The sequence below is a fragment of the Oculina patagonica genome, chromosome 9 (genome assembly GCF_052425735.1).
Source record: "Oculina patagonica isolate OP01 chromosome 9, crgOcupat, whole genome shotgun sequence".
NCBI lineage: Eukaryota > Metazoa > Cnidaria > Anthozoa > Scleractinia > Oculinidae > Oculina > Oculina patagonica.
In genome coordinates this window covers 2,906,189-2,925,600 of record NC_135766.1, presented here as the reverse complement: position 1 = coordinate 2,925,600, position 19,412 = coordinate 2,906,189, and the positions used below count along the sequence as shown (strand labels likewise).

At 39.2% G+C, this 19,412-nt stretch overlaps 2 protein-coding genes and 1 long non-coding RNA gene across 3 annotated transcripts; all 3 read right to left on the bottom strand.

The window, feature by feature from the left end:
- Positions 1–1,317: 1,317 nt before the first annotated feature.
- On the bottom strand, positions 1,318–6,457 carry LOC144666725 (uncharacterized). Its single transcript, XM_078528104.1, has 8 exons — positions 5,919–6,457; positions 4,982–5,077; positions 4,728–4,866; positions 4,367–4,463; positions 3,934–4,099; positions 3,482–3,629; positions 2,920–3,174; positions 1,318–1,857 (listed from the first exon to the last, which is right to left on the bottom strand). Exons 1-8 carry the CDS (start codon positions 6,455–6,457, stop codon positions 1,318–1,320), a joined length of 1,980 nt encoding a protein of 659 aa, XP_078384230.1.
- A 5,572-nt stretch (positions 6,458–12,029) lies between these two features.
- On the bottom strand, positions 12,030–16,533 carry LOC144665458 (uncharacterized). The gene is made up of 3 exons (XR_013572950.1): positions 16,446–16,533; positions 15,770–15,899; positions 12,030–12,795 (listed from the first exon to the last, which is right to left on the bottom strand). It is a non-coding gene; the product is annotated as an uncharacterized LOC144665458 (long non-coding RNA).
- A 36-nt stretch (positions 16,534–16,569) lies between these two features.
- On the bottom strand, positions 16,570–19,411 carry LOC144666724 (uncharacterized). The gene is made up of 2 exons (XM_078528103.1): positions 16,636–19,411; positions 16,570–16,574 (listed from the first exon to the last, which is right to left on the bottom strand). The coding sequence occupies exons 1-2, from the start codon at positions 19,379–19,381 to the stop codon at positions 16,570–16,572; spliced, it is 2,751 nt and encodes a 916-aa protein (XP_078384229.1). The 5' UTR covers positions 19,382–19,411.
- Position 19,412: the final 1 nt, after the last annotated feature.

Genomic DNA, 19,412 nt, shown 5'->3' with positions numbered 1-19,412 from the left:
CAAAAAATGATTAATGCCACTGGGACACCACTTTTTATTGATAATTATTCCAATCAATTAGACAGTAATTAATTATACTTTAAGTACTATAAGTAGTACTTTTAAATACTAATACTATAAGTTTATATGTACATGTACATGTAATGATGTAACCGATGAGGTTTCCTTAAGGTTATAGATGTACATGTTACTTACACTGGATATTGTTAGATATATGTTGATAAGTTTATTTTGTGCACACCTCAAATAATAACTTTATTGTACTTGACAAATATTACCACCGGGGGTACAGGTTTAAAAATTTGATTGTGTCAGGTTCCAGAAAATATCCATACCCCCCACGAAAGGGATTTGCCCTATGACCTCCCCACCACTCTGGAAATTCCATTTTAGCTTCAATTACATTGGTTTTAAGTTTTAGGTCTTTGTGACCCCCCTCCCCCTCCCCTCCTCCTCCTCCCTCCTCCCTGGAATTTCCATCCCTTCTGTGAGGGGAGTATGGATATTTTCTGGAACCAGTCACATTAATGGAACCAGTTGCTTAAATAAATTCTAATGATGTAATGTAATATGATAATGTTTAACGATAGTTATTATAATATAAATTTGACAGGAGTTCATCGCCCAAGAGATGTACAGCGATTTAGTGAACAGGTACATTCACATGGGGGGAAACCAGTTTCTTCGCGATTTTCGAAGGGAATGGGAAGTGCAGAAAAGCATCGCACATAGAAACAACATCATGGTTCGTGTGGAAAAGAAAAAACGGAAGGAGGCAAAGGTGCCTTTGGCTCAGATTTGTGACGACAATACAACAAACAAGGTGGAGTCGCATCACAAACTGCAGGGGCTGATTGCCTCCTTTGGTGAAGAAATCCTGTCTTCTGTCTACACCCGTGCAGAACTAGCCAAGCTTTGCTCAGCATATGAAGTGAAATTCAATTCAAGGACCAAGAAAGCTGTTCTCGGATCGGACTTGGCAGTTGCCATATCACGGAACAGCTCCATTCCCAAACCCTCTGCTTTAAGCTCGACAGAGAGACCTCATGCACCCATACGTATTAGGATTCTACGTGTCGGGGTAAGAATTACTCTGAGTGTTACTTGAATTGCTGATATAATGACCAAATTAATGTTTGATCCTGGAGAGTCAAATTCCTATGATGGGGAGGGGGGGGGGGGGGGGAGATCGGACCTGATCAGGGTGGATGTACAGTTTCTCTGAGTAGTCATCAGGACTATAGGTGTCACATAATTATATAGCCACCCACTGCACTGTCATCACACTTAATTTCAACTCTAGACTCTAACATTGTTTTAACTTTTTGACTTCTTAAACGGGTGTGCAATTGGTAATCCAGATGATGGCAAAGCATCCTTGTTTCCTCCAGTATTGCCCTTTTTGCTAACAATAGTTTGACCAATGTTTACAGACGTAATTGTCGTCATGTACAAATGATATTTAGGGTGGTTGTTCTGACCATTGCACCCTCTTACTTGACAAAATATGTTCTCAAGTATATCCTGGTTAATGAGAACTGGTTTGATAACTGCTCCATGAATACTTTCGGTCTTTATTCTGACAACCTGTTCAAGTCCAGTTATCATTGCACGCACATCAAACCATAATTTGTCAGACAGGAAATTCTTGGGGGTAGCTGCATTGGCCTTCCACCCTTCCAGATATTTCAGGAATTCCTTGCCTTTAAGTATTCGTTCATCCTGCACACTTGACAATGGCACCTTACTTTGAAACAAGTCTATCAGGTCACTGGTAAATTCCAAAAGGTTGATTGACTCTTGAAGGCCATCTGCTTCTTGCTGTTTTGATTTTGAAATTAAATGTTTCTTGTAATCCTGTTGACAGGGAGAGTATGTGAGGTCAGAATCTATCCCACAAACCAGGAGCCAAACAAATTGAGTCCATTTTTGTAAATGAGGTAGGTATACAATAATCATAATGTTTAGGTGCAGTACAATGTAAATGTAGGAACAATAAATGTAGAAAACATAAATTTCTCCTTAATTTATTAATTTAATTGCATTTTTTCATTCCATTTTCCTGTTTTTAGGTTTTGTTATTGTTCCAGTTAGTCGTCTGTTGCAAAAAGGCGTTGAAGTGTTGCATTGTTTTTACATGACCCAGCTGATCATGATATGGCACTTTGTACATATACTGTAAGTACATTTATTTATCATTGGTTGAATGAATATTAGTAAACTTAATTGTTACAATTTATTTTGTTGTAAAGAATTTTGAGTAATAAAGACATTATATAATGCACTCGTTTTAAAAAATTCTCCAATAATGTCATATGGAATGATGTCCGCCTCGACGTATTATTATTTTGCATAGAATTAACTACAGGTGTGAAGCTAAAAATATAATCAGATTTTTAATTTTTTAATTTCATAATTTCTTGTTTTTACAGGTTGTTATTGTTCCAGTTATACTTCTTTTGCAATGAAGCGTACACATTCAAGTGTTGCATTGTTTTTACATGACCCAGCTGATCATGATTTCCACTATGTATATAGTCATACTGTAAGTACATTATCAATGGTTGAATAGAACTTATAATTAATTTTGTTGCTGTTTATTTTTGCGTGTATAAAAACACTCACTTTTAAAATCTTTCCAATTATGTCACATGGAATGATCATATGATAGCTACAATCTATTTGAATTACAATTTATTTGAATTTTTTTATAACTTGTATAACTTATATTTCTTGTTTTTAGGTTGTTATTGTTCCAGTTATACTTCTCTTGCAATGAGGCGTACATGTTCAAGAGTTGCATTGTTTTTACACTAATTATTATGACCCGGGTGATCATGATTTCCACTATGTACATACTGTAAGTATATTATCATTTGTTGAATCCAACTTAATTATGTAACATAAATACTTAATCACCTTCATGAGATTTAACATTTTTTTGTCAAGGACGTCCTCCGCCAAGTGATTTCTCATCTTCGATTTTGGATTTAATTCAAAATGACCTTCTGTAAGCTTCTCATGAATTTTTAGTGAGTGTGACTGCTGGTCCCACGAAAAAGCATCCTTCCAGTGTTTGAACAAGATACTCTTCCCATTGTTCATCAACTTTCTGGTACTGTTTGGGCTTGTGCTGCTCTTTTCCAAGTTGTTTCTGATTTTTTTAAAGTTGTGCTACACACAACAAAACAAATTATAAATGCCAATTAATAAATATTTTAATGTAAATGCAGTGTTTAGACATGTCAATAATTAAGGGAATATAAAACAGCCCTACTGAGAGTTATAATAAATTACCCAATTATTGTGTCACAGATTTGTATTGATTTTGTTGAAATGCAGTATCAGATGAAAGCTCAGACCAATGATATTTTTTTATAAGCACAATTTCGATTTCATCTACTACATATGCACTTGTGTAATCATTATCAGTTAATTGGTTCAATATTAGAGCGTCGAATTGAACCCAAATATATCTTACCTTGCAGTCCAACATGACAACAAGTTCCTCTCCGGTGTGCACATTTTTTGCCACAAAGTTTGAATGTTCTGGTTCAGTACCAGGTGGAAACAACATCTTGATGAATGAACGGTTTGGCTCCCCACCATCACAGAGTGTCCAGTAAACCCTGGAATAACCGAAATTTTCAAATGCATTAATTAAGTGACTCATCAGGTATGCATATTAATATCGATCATCATTCAAAAAATTTTAAATAGTATTTTCTGCAATGTAATAATTTAAATTGATTTACACTTGATTGTAACTTAATGTTTCTGCTAAAAATTACTGGGGGTTGTGTAAAATAGTATTTATGGGTGATAATGAATTCTTGATTTTTATAAAGATTCAGTCATTTATTAAATATATGCATGTCACATAATTATACAAACATGGAACAGCTGCACAGTTGTATTAGCTAGATGACCTACCTAAACCCTGCTCGCCGGCACCACTTCACCCCTTCCCAGAACTTCTCCAACATAATGACGGCTGGCAATGAATTAACAGGAAAGTGTGCCAATGCAAACCTAAATCCACTCTCAGTCACAATGGCAAACTGCATGACCTTCTTGGCAAGCTCTATATCTTGCTTTCCTTAAGTAAAATAGCAATAATATAGTATTAACAAAATAAAATGTACTAATTTGCTTGTAACACTATATCAAGCAGTGTTGTTCATAATTTACATGATGATCGAGTTACATGTAAATGCGAATAAATAAGACTGCTGGTTGATTGCTTCAAACATTAAATTATAATTAACCAAATTGAATACATTTTATTAATGGTCAATCGACCATTCACAATACTTTAAAATGTGAGTGCAGCACAAACATGTAAATCAGAGATAAATTCAATTACCTGTTGTTAACACCCTAAGATCTTCATAAGTTTTTCCCAGTGACACAGCACCCACAAGCTTGTACTTTCCTGCCACTGTCATGAATTCCAAGTCCTCCTTAGGGTTTAAATAAAATTGACAACTGTGTTTATTAATTAACTCTCTCAACATGTCACATACCAGTAGTGGTCAAGCATGAGGACAGGAAATCATCAGTGTAACCATGACGTGAAATAATAACAGTCACAACATACATAAAGGTAAATCTGATCTTCTGTTTGAAATATAAATTGGCATTATTAATAAATTGCAGGTAAAAGCTGTAGCAGTCACCTGCATGCAATTTTAATTAAATAAAAAATTACCAATGAACCAAAGTACCTGAATGGTCATTTCATCAAAAATAAGGCCTGACCACATGTCCTCTTCTTTTAGTTTCAGACGATTGGCCTCCCTGCGTAGCCATTTGAAGACCTCTGGGTCCCAGCCAGATGAAGGGGGAATTGCATTCTTGTAATAACTTTATTGATCATGGGAAAATAATCAAAATTAGCAAGCACTTTTCTTTTATCCAAATTAACCTTGGACATACTGCAATAGTTAATTTAAGGTTATTGATGAAAAATGTAATTTACCTGACAAGTCTTTTGCTGGGTAATATCGGATGCTGCTTTAGAATGTCAAATGCCTTCGGTGATGTAGAATATAACTCTAGACAAAGCTTTATGACTCTAAAGATGAAAAAGAAAATAAAGTTGTGACAATTCTTAACATATTTATATTTCATATTGATATTTGTATTGATATTGTTTCATGTAGGCATTTTCCAATCACAAGCTGCAGAAGGCTGCCAGTCGAGTTCAGATTGGATATATGAGTCCTCTAAAATGTCAATCAATCTGGGGCGGTACACGTTCATGCTGTTAATAGGGTCTAATCTTGGAGGCATGCTATATGTTGTCTCTGATCTAGGAGGAGGGTGCATGTGTGGTGTACCCCCACCCCGTTCTGAGATGACCTGGTGAATTTCTTACACAACCGTTACAAATCGGTACTGTTCCTACTCCACCCCTGCTACTCCACAACTATTTGCATTGACACAAACATGCCTGCCCAATTACCCCCCAAGTGGGGGGGGGGGTACTCCTTATAATGGCCTATACAGGGAGGCTCCGCCCGAAAGGGGTGCCTTTTTCAGGCTCCAGGTATATAAAAGGGTATGGATTTCACAAGTTTAGGTATATGAAATGGTAGGGAATTCTGCCATAATGATATTTAAAAAGGCCTTTACATTAAATATTTCGAGCATATGCAACTACTAACTTTTGGCTGTATCGTCTTAATTTATTAAGCTTCCCGTTTTAGGATTATGTGATGTCATGTAGGTATATGAAGGGGGTGCCTTTTTGCAATAAAAGGTTTACAAAAGGGGTACCTTTTCTATCAAAGGGTATATAAAAGGATAAGGGGTCGGATCTCCGGGCGGAGCCACTCCGTACGAGTACCCCCCCCCCCCCCCAGGGCAATCACTTCACTTTGAGAAAATCACACCAAAAGAAAACACTAACTTACTTGGGATGCCAGCGATGACCCGTTTTGCTTTGAGTCCTCAGAGCCTTTTCTTGTTGTTGCATCAAAAGACGCATATCGTCATTGACCTTTTCTGGGTTGATTTCACTTAGCATGGCAGTGAAGTCCTGATGATCTTCCCTGTCCACTTCAATGCATTTCTCCTCAAATTTTAACTTCCAGTATTCCTCCCTCCTTACCGCATTTCGCTTTTCCCTGGTCACCATATCCAACTTCGAGCACAGTTCCTGTTTGCTCAAGACTGAATTCTTAGTAAACTTAATGTTTTTGAACTCGGCCTTGCGTTTACGGAGACGTTCTTTTGCCAGATAACATGACTCACAACAACCACTCTTTTTTTTCGTGATAACTTCACAGGCCTTAGAAATTAGCCGTGCATCACCGTTCACGTCAATCTCAATGACAGATTGTTCTTCGTTCGGACGCCTGAGTACCTTAGAGTGGTGACTAGTTTTGTTGAACCCAAGGCAGGGATGGAGAAGCCCACTTAGGTGCAAAATGCTTGGTAGGTCAACAGACATGTTTCAATTATCAGGGGTTAATCCAAAAGCATCTTGATCGATACTTGCCGGTGTTCCGCTCGTTCCAGTGATACAAAAGGATAAATCACTATTTACTGTGAGAAGAAGGGAATGGTCGTATCCATTTACCTTGTAACCAGTAAACCTCACGAAATTGGCCTCTGTCTCGGACCTTCCCCTTTCAATCCATCCATGCAGTGACGGAACTTCTGCTTCAGACCGAGATGCGGAGTAATTTTTCAGACCGAGGTTTCGAAATGCTAGATGTTGTCTCCCATCGTGTCCTCTAGGGTGAAAAGCAAGGACTTCTTCTCCGAACAACTGCCTCACCAGAGCCGTAACATCAGAGCGAGAAAGTTCAAAGCTTAAGTTCTCTTTCTCGCTTTGGTACCTCAACATGATCTCGGCAAAAGTTGTTAACGAATCTTTGACAATCTCGAAATTTTTTGACAACCTACAAAAACAGGAAAGTGAATCATTATCTATTACCTTCTTGTTCATTTGGTTTTTAAAATTTAGCACAGTTAAAATGAAAGAAATAGCTTACCATAAACATGCCAGAAGGTTGTCATTCGACTTTCGAGCTTTCTTCTTCGGAGGTTCGCCGGCGATATTAGCATTGTTTGACAATTCCATGGAAGGAAAATCAATTCAAACGCTCTTTCCAAACTTGATATAAAAAACGATGAATATACTCTCATTGAAAACACATTATATGGATCAGCTGAGACGAGAATAGCACGTTAAATCCCTCATTTAAATTCAAATGAAAACAAACAGTTTGGGTTTGCTCGGGGCCTTCGTTTCTGATTGGTTGATTTCTTTTTCCGGTGGCGAGTCGGAAGTGACAAATGACCCACATGGGAGTCCGCATTGTGATGTCTTTTCGTCGCACACGCCTAGCACTGTAGGGAGGGGTAGAATGTTCATTTGTCGCTTGCACGCGTAATCTGACTTCGGTTTTTTAAATTTTGAATTTGATAACGGCGTTATGATCTCCGCCTTTCCGCCACATCCACTGACGATGGCGGATTCTTGTCGAATGTGAAAATTCGCGGCGGCTGTTTAATTCGTTAAAACCGGGCGATCGCCACGATTTTCGGCCCAAAGCTTGGTAATTTATCGAACTATATTTGACCGAGGCTGGATGGCGAAGCGACGCGTGGAAATACGAGAAATTGGAAAAATTCTGGGCCATGTCGGGACTTGGCGGCGTTGGAAGCTGCATGCCTTGTCTTTTTCTTTGGTATTAGTAGGGGGCGTCAGCGGCAAGTGAGGAATAAACGTCCCAAAACCCCTTAAAATCACACAAAAACAGACAAACAACAATAGGTAAGTGATCTTTATTTATATGGCTTACAGTTTATTGTAATTTAGGAACGAAAGATCTCAAATTCGTCAATTTAGGAAGCATATTTTTCGATCGCTTGAGTCGAACCGACAACGACCGTTGCAAATAATTAACAAATAATTACCAAGAGAGCCTGGGCCGCCTGTGTATCAAGGCCGAAATTAAAGAGTCGTAGTGATTCTAGAAGGTAGTTCCATTCAATTGAGTCAAACGCTTTTTTAAAGTCCAGGAAAATAGCGATGCCTTTTTGATTTAGCTTATCTGTGTATTGTAATAAGTCGTAAATTAATCTGACGTTTTCGCCAATGTAGCGTCCTTTAACATAACCAGTTTGGTCTGGGTTTATTAAGGTTGGCAAAACTTTTTCTGTTCTCTTGGCTATAACTGTAGTAAGAATTTTGTAGTCAACATTTAGAAGCGAGATGGGCCTTAGATTTTCCAGGATCGTTTTGTCCTTGTTTTTCTTTGGTATGATCGAAATTATTCCACGCCTTTGTACTCAGAGAGCCAGAACTAGGCTGAGGAAAACAATGCAAAGGAAAATCTGGTACCAGCTAAACCATTACCGCACTAAACTCGATCTGGACGTAATATTGAGACGTCACTTTCATGGTATATACCTTGACTATTTTCTGTATTAACTTTAAACTGTAATGTATGAACTATATTATTTCAGAGACTGTCGACATTTTCCATTATCAGAAAGCAACAATGAAATTACATGTATTTATCAAAAACAATAAAACAAAAATACACATAAAAACAGATACCCCCCCCCCCCCCCCCCTTTGTATGCAGATTTCCTGATTAGCCCCCCTCTGAGTGTCCTGGATTTATCAGGACCCACCACCTATTCTTGCCGGCCCACCCCCTGGCATAAATAATGAATGGTCCCTGAATTCCCATAGAGACAAGTGTGAGCATTCTGAAGAATTCCACACACTAAGTATATTTCCCCTGCTGGACTCGGCCTATTTTCAGTTTCTTTTTTTAAGTCCACAAATTTAAAATAGTTGGTGATCATTCCAAACATCCACTCCACCGAAACCCTTACTTCACTCATAGCGTCGTTGAATCTTTACATTTGAGGGGTTAGGTGTGCATACCTAAATGAAACTTGTATTCCGAGCGGATACGCCGGATCACCGTATAAACATAACGGCTCACCATTAGCCCAAGCAACTCTTTGCAGTTCCGTTAGCATCCCTGACTCGTGCAACATAGTGCTATCATGCCTTCGTCTTTCATATGGTCTAGCTAAATTAGCGACCACTCCGTTTGCAGTCACGACGCTTTGAAATTTTAATCCATGTGTACGCTTATGTCCATTGTAAACAACCCGTTGGTTTTGTTTAGGTCTCGCTATTCCGCATAGCGTCCCATCAACGAAACCGAAGCAGTTCCGCAACGGTGCACCTCGGTCGTAGATGACTTGGGCATAGCGCACTAGGAATTGAGGCAAAAGAAATGGCTGATTCCAAGACTCGAGACGTTGTCGATGTGAACTGTAAATGTTGTCTAAAACGGTACTGAATATCAAACATAATTCAGTTGGATTCCTTCCAAAACGCGAAACCGTGTCAGTATACCTGTATAAGAAGGCAAGCCTTTTTAAGAGAATGCAAAGTCCTTCAAGCTTTGAGCAAACAGTTCTCTGGGAACACACAAACTTGTCTGGAAATTCTAAAACTTCAAGTAGTAAGAAAATGTCTGCTTTGGCGAATCGTAATTCCGTTCTGCATTCAGAATCGTCCTAGTCGTCAAAGTTGATTTTTTCGAAATTCTTGTAGGGAAATATCTCTCTTGAACGTTTTTCCTCATATAACACAGAAAACTCTACAGTATCAATGTCATTGCTACTGTAAGCGAGAGTAATGCTTCCCTCGCGCTGCGAAGACCTCCTCTTGGCAAGTTGTCTTTAATTTTCGCGCGCTTGATAAGTCACTGCCGCTACAAGTATTCAGCCCCAGTTCCCCGGTCCTCAATCACGGTCAAAGTGTCGCGTCTTACGCCCTCGCGTTCTGTTGCTAAATCGCTCTACTGAAACAAGGAAACCGACCAGGTCATCTTTGTGGACCCATACATGAAGATATACTTTAGAAAATGAAAGAGAGGCGCTGGGGCGAGTTAAAAATTGCTTCGAGTGGACCTTGTTGCTTATTTCGAAATATATTGGGAAAGTTTTACTTTGAAATGACTGGAAAGAAGAAAAGAAGCTGTCATCGGAAAACAAGGAAAAAAAAAAGGATTTGGTGGAGCTCTTAAGTGACAGTCCGTCTAAGGATCGACCGCTCAATTTGGATGAAAAGCTGGATTTCCTTCAAAATTTCTCCACTAAACAAGGTTGATATAAGATGAAAGGAAACACATTTCTTTGGTTCTCGTTCTCGATAATACTTGAGATTTTGAGGCTAAAGTTATCGATACCCGAAACCCACAAAACGGGCCTTTCAGCAAGCCGAAATTAGCCCAATTTCAAATGCTTGCCGCCAAGCTTATATTTAAGGGACGAATACAATAATAACACCAGTAATAGATATACCATAGTACTTGATACAAGTGGTAAAACCAAATCAAATCATTTGAAATTTTAATAACTATTCAAAGTGGCTAGGAGCCACTAAACTCGGAAAATTTATTATGAAACAAGAATCGAAAACAACAAACTGACAAATAGAGATTTGCTAAAACAAATGATGTTAAACTTTCCACTATTCAGTTTACTTCACTAGCTTAGTTTCATTGTCATCTAGCTGCTCATCGAGAGCAGGCCGAAATGGCAAGTGATAGTGTTCCCATCAGTTGCAAATTGTTTTCTTTCTTTTTATATTTCCTTTTTGTTTTTTGAAGGTTAGGTAAAATAATAATATCATTAGAAAAATTAAGTTTTGGTCTATTTCAAGAAAACTGACATTAGTACAAAAATTTCGGCTGGTAGTTAAGCATGCATGTACCGTATTTTTTCGGCTATATAAAGCCGAGACCCTAGACTTTTAGTTTTTGGAACCAGTTAGACTCTGACAAAAAATAAACCCAAATCACTCGGCTATAAGCCGACCCAATTTTTCCTTCAAACTTTAAAACAATCCACGTGCAGCGAGCCAGTCAACATATTCGTTAAATCACAACTATGTAATTGAAAAACAACAAAACAATGATAAAGAATGAAATTATTAATAGAATCGTACACAAGCCTGACAAAACATTCACCTGAGTTCAGAATCCTATCTCAAACAATCACGCATTCTTCTGAAGAATTAAGCGGTTATCGATCATCATGCCAAAAGCTACTGGTTTTCAAACAACTAAACCTTCAAATTGAAAGTTGTTGTTGAGGTAGCGACAGTTCAGAACAACTGCAAAATCGCCAGAGAATACGGGATGATTCAGTAAATATTCAAATCGTCGCAATTCGCCAAGTTGCTAGCGAAAAGATCAAGCAGATCAAGCGGGTGAACTTTAAATGTCATCAAAACGAAACATGTGCTGTTACCAGTATTTGTCTAGTACTCTGAATCCAATCAAACTTTACTGGAGTGGTTTCTTTCAACAGAGAGGTCGTGGTATTATAAGTTTTCGGTTTCGAACAAGAATATTACATCAAGTTTGTTTGTAGTTTTGACGCTGACTGTTTTTTGATGTTACTTTCAAAGACGTTTCGGCTAGTTCTTAAACCTTCATCAGTTAAAATACTAAAGCTGTTACACGCGATTTAAAAAAGCAACACGTTAAGAGCGCGCGCTGCAAAATTAACGTGTAAAGCTTCAGAAAGAACGTGGCGCGATACTCATGCGCGTGCCAAGGATTTGTAGACCTCTGGGACTGTAATGTGATATTACATCAAGCTGATTTCTGTCAGATCGTGTTACAATGTAATGATGATATTACATCAAGCTGATTTCTGTCAGATCGTGTTACAATGTTTACCAAGCGCGTGGGAACAGCAGCTTCTGATTGGTCAGTTTCTGGTGTCGCCACAACAAGCCAAAAAGATCGATTCCTGACCCTTCTTCTCTTGAAAAGTCACGTTAGCAGTGATTCTGCAATTTAACTAAACTTTAAGGAAAGGAACAGAAGGAAAGGAACAGTCTCAAGAACAGTCTCAGACAGAAATAATTATTGTAGAAGAGATTGCAAGGAAATTGTTTAAGACATGCGGGATTTCGAATGCCCTCGTCTGTTCAAAAGACGATCACAGTACGCCGACAAATTAAATAATATATAGATTTAGGCAAGCCTAAAAGCGGAGCTCCCCAGCTAATTATTTTGCACTTCATTGAACTCTAAATTCTGGCCATTGTACAATTTTTAGGCTTAGAATGTTTTACTCGTTTTTTTTTTTTTTTTAAATATTAATTTTATTCCTTATTCTTTTTTTACGGTGTACAGCAACACCAAATAAGGGAACAAACAAAATCAATCAAAAAGTTATAATTCCACCTTCTGGATCCTTCTGGTCTGTTTGGTTCAAGTAGACTAGACACCCACGCATGTACACATTGCAGACCTAATTTTTGATATTTGGCAAAGACAAAGTTTAATTGTGTACTTCAATGAAACATCTCTACAATACCTCGCACATGAAAGGGATTCTTTTAAATAGCAGTACCTACCGGTACCCCATGGAAGTTACACGCTGAGTATTTCTTGTTGCATGCAGGAAAACTAACTAATAAATGACGAAGCAAAATCTTTAAAATTCGCCCGCTGTTTGCCTTCTCACATCAAGGTAATGTGCTAGTTGTGCTTTTGACACGTCAATTTAGCCAGCAATCATAACTATAATCATGATGATATTATAAGCATTTATTGTGTAAAAACAAGATGGTGAATTGCTCCTAATCAAGCTTGGGACCCCTCATTTTAGTTCCAAAATTTAAGGTTCCTACGAGAAAAACAGTAAATAGGCAAATTTTGAAAATAATGAATGTCCACTGGTACCCGTGAGTGCTTCTTATCGTACTGCTCCACTCTGCTGTAGTTAACCCTGGAAAAGACAAAATGATTACCCAGTAATTAAACATTTAATGTCACTTTAATAATTATCAAATAGTATTCTGTGCATGTGAATGTCATCAGAAAGCACTGAAGATGGACAATGACATCTCACAGTAATAAGTCTTAATTTTTGCACTTGTAATAGAAGACAAAAAAAGGAGGGTTCCCGGTTCCCCGCGGCATAATTAAAGATCTCATTCCGGACCTCGCCACGTATTACCCACTCCAAGTGGTGGGGGTGTCATGAAGGCACCATCTTCACTCATTGTTGCCGGGCAAAGAGAAACAAAATGGCCTTATGATAAAGTGTATACTACCTTCCCCTTCGCTCTCCTCCTACCTCCCTCCATCCCTTCCTACCTTACCTCCTCCGGTCCTCTTCACCATCCACTGATTGGCTCCTTTTATCATCCATACCAACATCCAATGCCAGTGGCTCGAGTTGTATGATAAAAGCTCTCTTTTCATTGAACAACAGTTGGCATTATTTTTAGTAAATACTTGCTTACATCAAAAAGGGGCATCTGCATAGCAATAAACTAGTGGCTGTCGTCTGTTCAATGATGGTGTAACAAGAAACTTCAAGCAGTTTGTAACCGTGTGGTTTATGTTTGACCAACTCTTTCAGTTCTTTAGCTAGGAAAGACACGGCACACACAGTAAAAAATCTTTAGAAAAGCATTCACTTGAGAAACCACAAGACTTGCTTGCAAGAGTCACGGAGTGTGGATGACATGAATTTCCTTCATGCGTCATCTCTTTCTTTTTAAATTCCTGCTTTCGTATGCAAATATTTATTTTGTTCCAAATGTTCAATAAAATAAACCCAAGCCAGTTCATGAATGACATTAATTAAAAAGAAGTCCATTTCACACCAAAGAGAGGACTAAGTCCATCGCGTTGTATTTCTTCGTTTCACATCGGCTGACGAGCTTTTGCAAGTACAAATAGAGCATACCTGACTGCGTATTTCAGCAGGTAATTGCGCTGGCGCGATGACATGTATCAATGCCTTGACAAATTCTTGCTAAGCTTGCAATTTTCGTTTTGATTCCTAAAATAAGTTCAAAACAAAAATTGGAATATCCAGAAAAGAAGTCGTTGTTTTACAATATTCAACACTTTCCGGGTAATTTGTACGACTTGTACTCGCCCCGAGTCAAACGCCTGAATAACACAAAAATTAATATTTCACACAAACAGAGCGCAGAGTATTCGTAAATATTTTTTAAAAAGGTAGGGTGAATGATTATTTATTGCTATAGGCGAGAGATGACGTAGTGGAAGTTTTAAATAGCTTGGACATGTCCAAGCGGTTTTTGGCTTCACTATGTGATTATTCAGTCCTGTCTTCTGGTAAAACACTCGAATGACACAAAAATTATACATTTCACTCTAAATAGAGAGAAAATTGTCCATGTTAAACACGAGTGATCGCTAGTAAACATCAAATCTTGCGTGACCGTGACCAAGGAGCCGTCTGGGCCGCGTGGGTCTGGAACGATTTACTGACAACACGACAAACGACAAACAAAAAAACGCCGGCCAGATTATGAATCGGTTTTCCAAGGTTACAAGGTTAAACACCTCCATCTACTTTTTGGTTTTACTCAAGAATTGTAACAGATATGCTTAAATGTATTCCTGTGAGTGATCCAGAGGTGAAGGCAGCTAGCAATGAGATGGCTCTGGAATGCGGGGTAATTGATCACCATTAAATTTATAAAATATCTGTCCCAATCTATAGATCATTTCATTGTGTAGACCGTTTGTGTAGTGCTTAGACAAACTCCAAGGCTTGCCGTTTAATCTGCCTGTTTTTGGTTATTGCTTTTTAACATACAGAATTTATAACAAAACTTGACAAAAGTGTTTTTATTACTTATCACAGGGAATGAAGGTAGGTAGGGGAAGAAAGTAAGATAAAAATACAAAGGGAAAGGGGGAGGTAGTATACTTTATCATAAGGCACAATTTTGATTATAATCATTAGCATGGCAACAATAAGTGAATTGGGTGCCTTCATGACACTCCATCCTCCAACCCCCATCTCCAACCCCCAAAACATGTTATTAAAACTATAGTTATGCATGTAGAATAATTACTATAATATCACTACTACAATAGACCAGGAGATACAGAAAATAAATTAAAGCTTTACAATGAATATTCGTATACAACAGTTTAAAATATTCTGATTAATAACATTTTTTAAGTCTCGTACGACATGTATACCACAAAATGGTCCTAGTAAATCTGGGGAATTTCAACTAAAAACAGCTCAAATAAGTAATAAAAACACTTTTTGCAAGATTTGGAGAAACCCTCTGTAAAAATCAATAAGCAAAACCACAGGCAGAGTGTCGAGCAAGTATTTCATTTTGGGGCTGTCCTCTATTAAAAATCAATTCAGCAAATGCTAAACTATCATTTGTCGATTGACAAAGGTATCCTTATTAACCAAGAAGAAATTAGATTAAGCCAATACATAGATGATACCAACCTCACATTGGATGGACCAAAGGAATCTTTAAAAAATTAATATCTGTAAAATTACTTGTTAAATCACAAATGCTTAAGATATTTATAACTGGCATTTAGAGTTACCAGTTCACTTCACTGCTCGATATTAACTCATTATGACAAAGCTGGCATCACAGTACCAATAGCTAATTTCCATTTAGGAAATTCTCTCAACATCATTCCAAAGAAAATAACAAATACATGCTTCTAAACTTGAAAAGGTTTAAGCTTGTTCAGTGTTTTAGTGAATTAATGTGAATTTATATTAAATAAATTTATAAGACTCTATTTTTATAGTTAGTTGGCAAAATCGTGCTTAAATGTTTTTCTCATATCCATGTGATGGTAATGACTAACTATTGATAATAATTATTCAGAAATGTGTTTCATTTTATACTTTTACTTTGCCTACAGAGTATATATAAATAAGGTTAACTCACTAGGTGCTTTGTGAATTTAATGGTGATGTATTACCCAAGATTTCAGAGCCATTTTTGGGCTAGCAGCCATTCTGATTCAATCACAGAGATGCTACAAGCATCAAAAATTCTGCTAAAAGCCATGTTACACCTATCAAACATAAGCAGATGAAAACCATAACTTATGAACAATGCAACTCAAACATTTACTGGGAATTTGAAAACAGAAATGATCATTGTCTACCACAAAAGTGGTTGCAAAAATTAAAGTCTGGGTTTAGGCACAGAGGCCTATGATATATAGTACAACACACTAAATAACTTTTAAGCCACTACATCTCCCTGAACTCCACCTAGATAATTACCATACCCAGGTCACAATTACAGTCCAGAATTTCATATCTTTTCCCTATAAAATCTCAGGTTTCTACCCTCCGGCAAACAAGGGAATGCAATTGGTGGGTCAAGCAAACAAGAAATTGTGCTATATGCAGTACATGTAAGTTAAGTAGGTAAATGTGCATGCATGTGCTGAAGTTACACTGTAAAAAGCACTTGAAAGCCTTAATGAATATTTGACACGCCCACTCAAACAACTGGGGCTACACAATCTGGCTACAAAAAAAGATAATCTGAAAAACAGAAATGTAAAGATAAATTATCTCACAATCGTTGAGACTGTGCCCACTCTACCAACCTGAGAAATGTTTCCTCATGATATGCTGCAGCTAAAGCCTCTCTCTGTGTACATTCATAAGCCAAGACTTGAAGTCTTTCCATTTCTGCGGCTCTCACCCGGGTAGTGGGAGTGTTTACAGGCTTCAACCTGTCATCATTCAGCAGGACATCTTCGTGAAAGGCAAAATCAGGATCCACGCCATCTCCACCTGCAGATTTTGCTCTTGACAGTGCCACAAAGAGAGCTCCTGGATTCTTAGCTTCAAAGTCATGCTTTCCAGGGTGAATCACAACATACCTGAAGGCCTCCCCACTGCCCACAGTCAAGCCCTGGCACTTGTGGATAGTGGTTCCCCATGACAGCCTAAATGGAACCTGAGAACGCTTGCACCTACATGCACAATCTGTGGAGCGGACTACAGGTACAATTGGCACAAGTGTCGGATCGTCATCAATGTAAGGTGGACCCTTATAACCTGCAAAACGTACAAACACAACATCGGGTAATGGTGGAGGATCATCAGTAGGTCTGCAACCATCTTTGTAGACAATGTCTACTACTGTGCCAACAGCTCCATTGTACAAACCCCATGCAGCCTTCAGGTTTACTGTAAGCATGACCTTACTGTCGCGGCAAAGATAGAGCAGAGGTAGCAAACCTCCAGCCTTATTGCTGTCAGCCTTCTGAGCATGCCTGCCACTGTCAACTGACTTGATCTTTGCAACTGGATGGTTTGGTTCTCTGTTCAACTCAAGCAGCTTAGCTTTATTGCGTTCCCATTCCAAACGATGCGTTGGGAAAACATACAGCCCTTGCTCATCCAGCCTATGTAGAAGTTCAGGACCATGGCTCATACGCAGATTGTGCCACTGAAACTGCTGCAGCCAACGGACTTGCTCGTGTGTCGTAGAGTAGGTTCGCATGGACATCAACACATCTCTTAGCTGTTGTTCAGATTCAGTTTGACGGACAATCTGAGTTAGCTCTACAGCGCTGTCAAAACTTGTCCACACCAGTCTGCCATGGTTAGATGGTGCACTGCGGTTATGTTCAATGTAGACGGGAGTGTCACACACAGGAGGTAGCTGCACATCGTCTCCCATCAGCACTACTACAGGGATGCCTCCCCACAGCTCCTCTGAATTGGCCCCTCTATTGATTGCATAGCGTGTATGCTGTTCCATCCAGCCCACTGTCGTGCGACCAAACATCGATCGCTCATCACCGACCAGGACTTTAAGATTTTCGCACCTATCCTGGATTTGCTGCAGCACTGAACCTGAAGGCACAGTCAGCTCATTAGAAGACCTTCCCCCTGTTGGGATTCTTAAAAAGCTGTGTGCAGTCGTGCCTTGAACAAGATAGGCAGAATTTCCCGTCGGGGTAATCACCTGTATGGCATCGTTGCTTCGAAACACTTGCCTTACTAGCTTCTGCAGGCACTTGATGACATATGACTTTCCTGTTCCTGCAGTTCCGGCGACGACAAGTCGCAAGGGATGATAATCTTGCTGGTTCTCAATCAGGTTGTACAGGGTATGCAAAACGAGACTAACAATAGCTCTCTGATCATCATTTAAGGATAGAGGAGATACATCTGGTAATTCAAGGTCCACAACTTCCATTTCCTGTTCCTCATCTTCTTTGATGCTCTCTTCGAGCCATTTTTTCGGGTCTTTACCCTCAGGAAGATTAATGGAAATACTGCTCCAATCGTACTGCTCTCCACCATCATCATAATCAAAGTCCTTCTCAACTCCCTCATATCTCTGGTTTTGGCCAGCATAGACATCAACCCAGTCTGGTTGTTCTTCTGCTTCATCAGCATTATCATTCACATCATCTTCAAATACTGGTTCTTGCGGATGCTCAGCATAACGCTGTGCCTTAGAGACTTGGGCTTTCACAAACAGTGGGCACTCATCAGTAACAACAAAGTCCTTGAACCGATCAACCCAAGATTCAGCATCTCCCTTTACTTCTTGGATGTCAAACCAGTTTGGCCAATGTAACAGAAGCATTGTTCTACAGTAGTCCTCATTCAATGGCCATGAAGCGTGTGTAGAGCCCCCACTGACCACTGGAACCTTGCCCTCTTGGGATGCAAACTGGTACCAGGAGCAATGCTCTTCACTAGACCGTGCAAGGTACTTGTCCAAAGGGGTACTGCGAGTAGCAGTATCACCATCACGTTCAAGACGCCTTGACCCTGTCATTGACAAATATGAAAACTGTCGGCTACACCGCCAAAGTGCTAGTCCACTGAGCTCAAATGATGCCTCGGGTCCACTAATATCTCTCCTTCCAACGGTCTTTATAAGCATCTTGGCACAAATTGACTTTCCAGACACCTGGCCTGCATCACTTGAATCCACAGCATTTACCATGTCTTCAAATAGATCAGCAGTTGCACCGGTGGGTTCACTGTCCTTGCATGCATAACCACAAACATAGTCAATTATAGCTATGATATCATGTGTGCTGGGATTATCTGGGGAAGAATTCGATAGAATCAAGCTTATGTCACCATTTGCTCTCCATGACTGCAATTGATAACGGGAATGCTGCACTACACGTCGATGGTCACGTGGCATCTCAAGGCGAGGAGCTCCATTGTGATCGTTAACAATTTCTGGTGCGTTGCGGAGTTTCTTTCCTGGGTGAAACTCACTTCCAAATTCCATGCGGCAAACACGTTCATTTGGCTGCAATCCTTGCCCAGGATGACGGGGTGTCCTCAAACAGTAATCCGAACAACTGTGCAACCCAACTCGGTTAACCAAAAGCAAATGATCCTCAAGGATCGCATCTTGGGTTGAAGCTATATCCATAAGCATCTTTACCAGGGGATCTCTCTCATCTGATATTGGGTCAGCTGAACCTTCAGGGGGAGGCCAGAGATCCTTTCGTGGCTTTCCTTCCTCATCACTACCACCTGGGTGTAATGCTGTCATGGCTAGGTTTTCGTCAGCCCACTGGTTAAGT

Coding starts and splice junctions, on each gene's coding strand:
- LOC144666725 (XM_078528104.1), bottom strand. CDS start 6,457: ATGTCTGTTGACCTACCAAGCATTTTGCACCTAAGTGGGCTTCTCCAT. Junction 4,100..4,366: donor TCTTAGGGTGTTAACAACAG/GTAATTGAATTT, acceptor ATTTTACTTAAG/GAAAGCAAGATATAGAGCTT. Junction 3,630..3,933: donor TGCCGGCGAGCAGGGTTTAG/GTAGGTCATCTA, acceptor CGGTTATTCCAG/GGTTTACTGGACACTCTGTG.
- LOC144666724 (XM_078528103.1), bottom strand. CDS start 19,381: ATGACAGCATTACACCCAGGTGGTAGTGATGAGGAAGGAAAGCCACGA.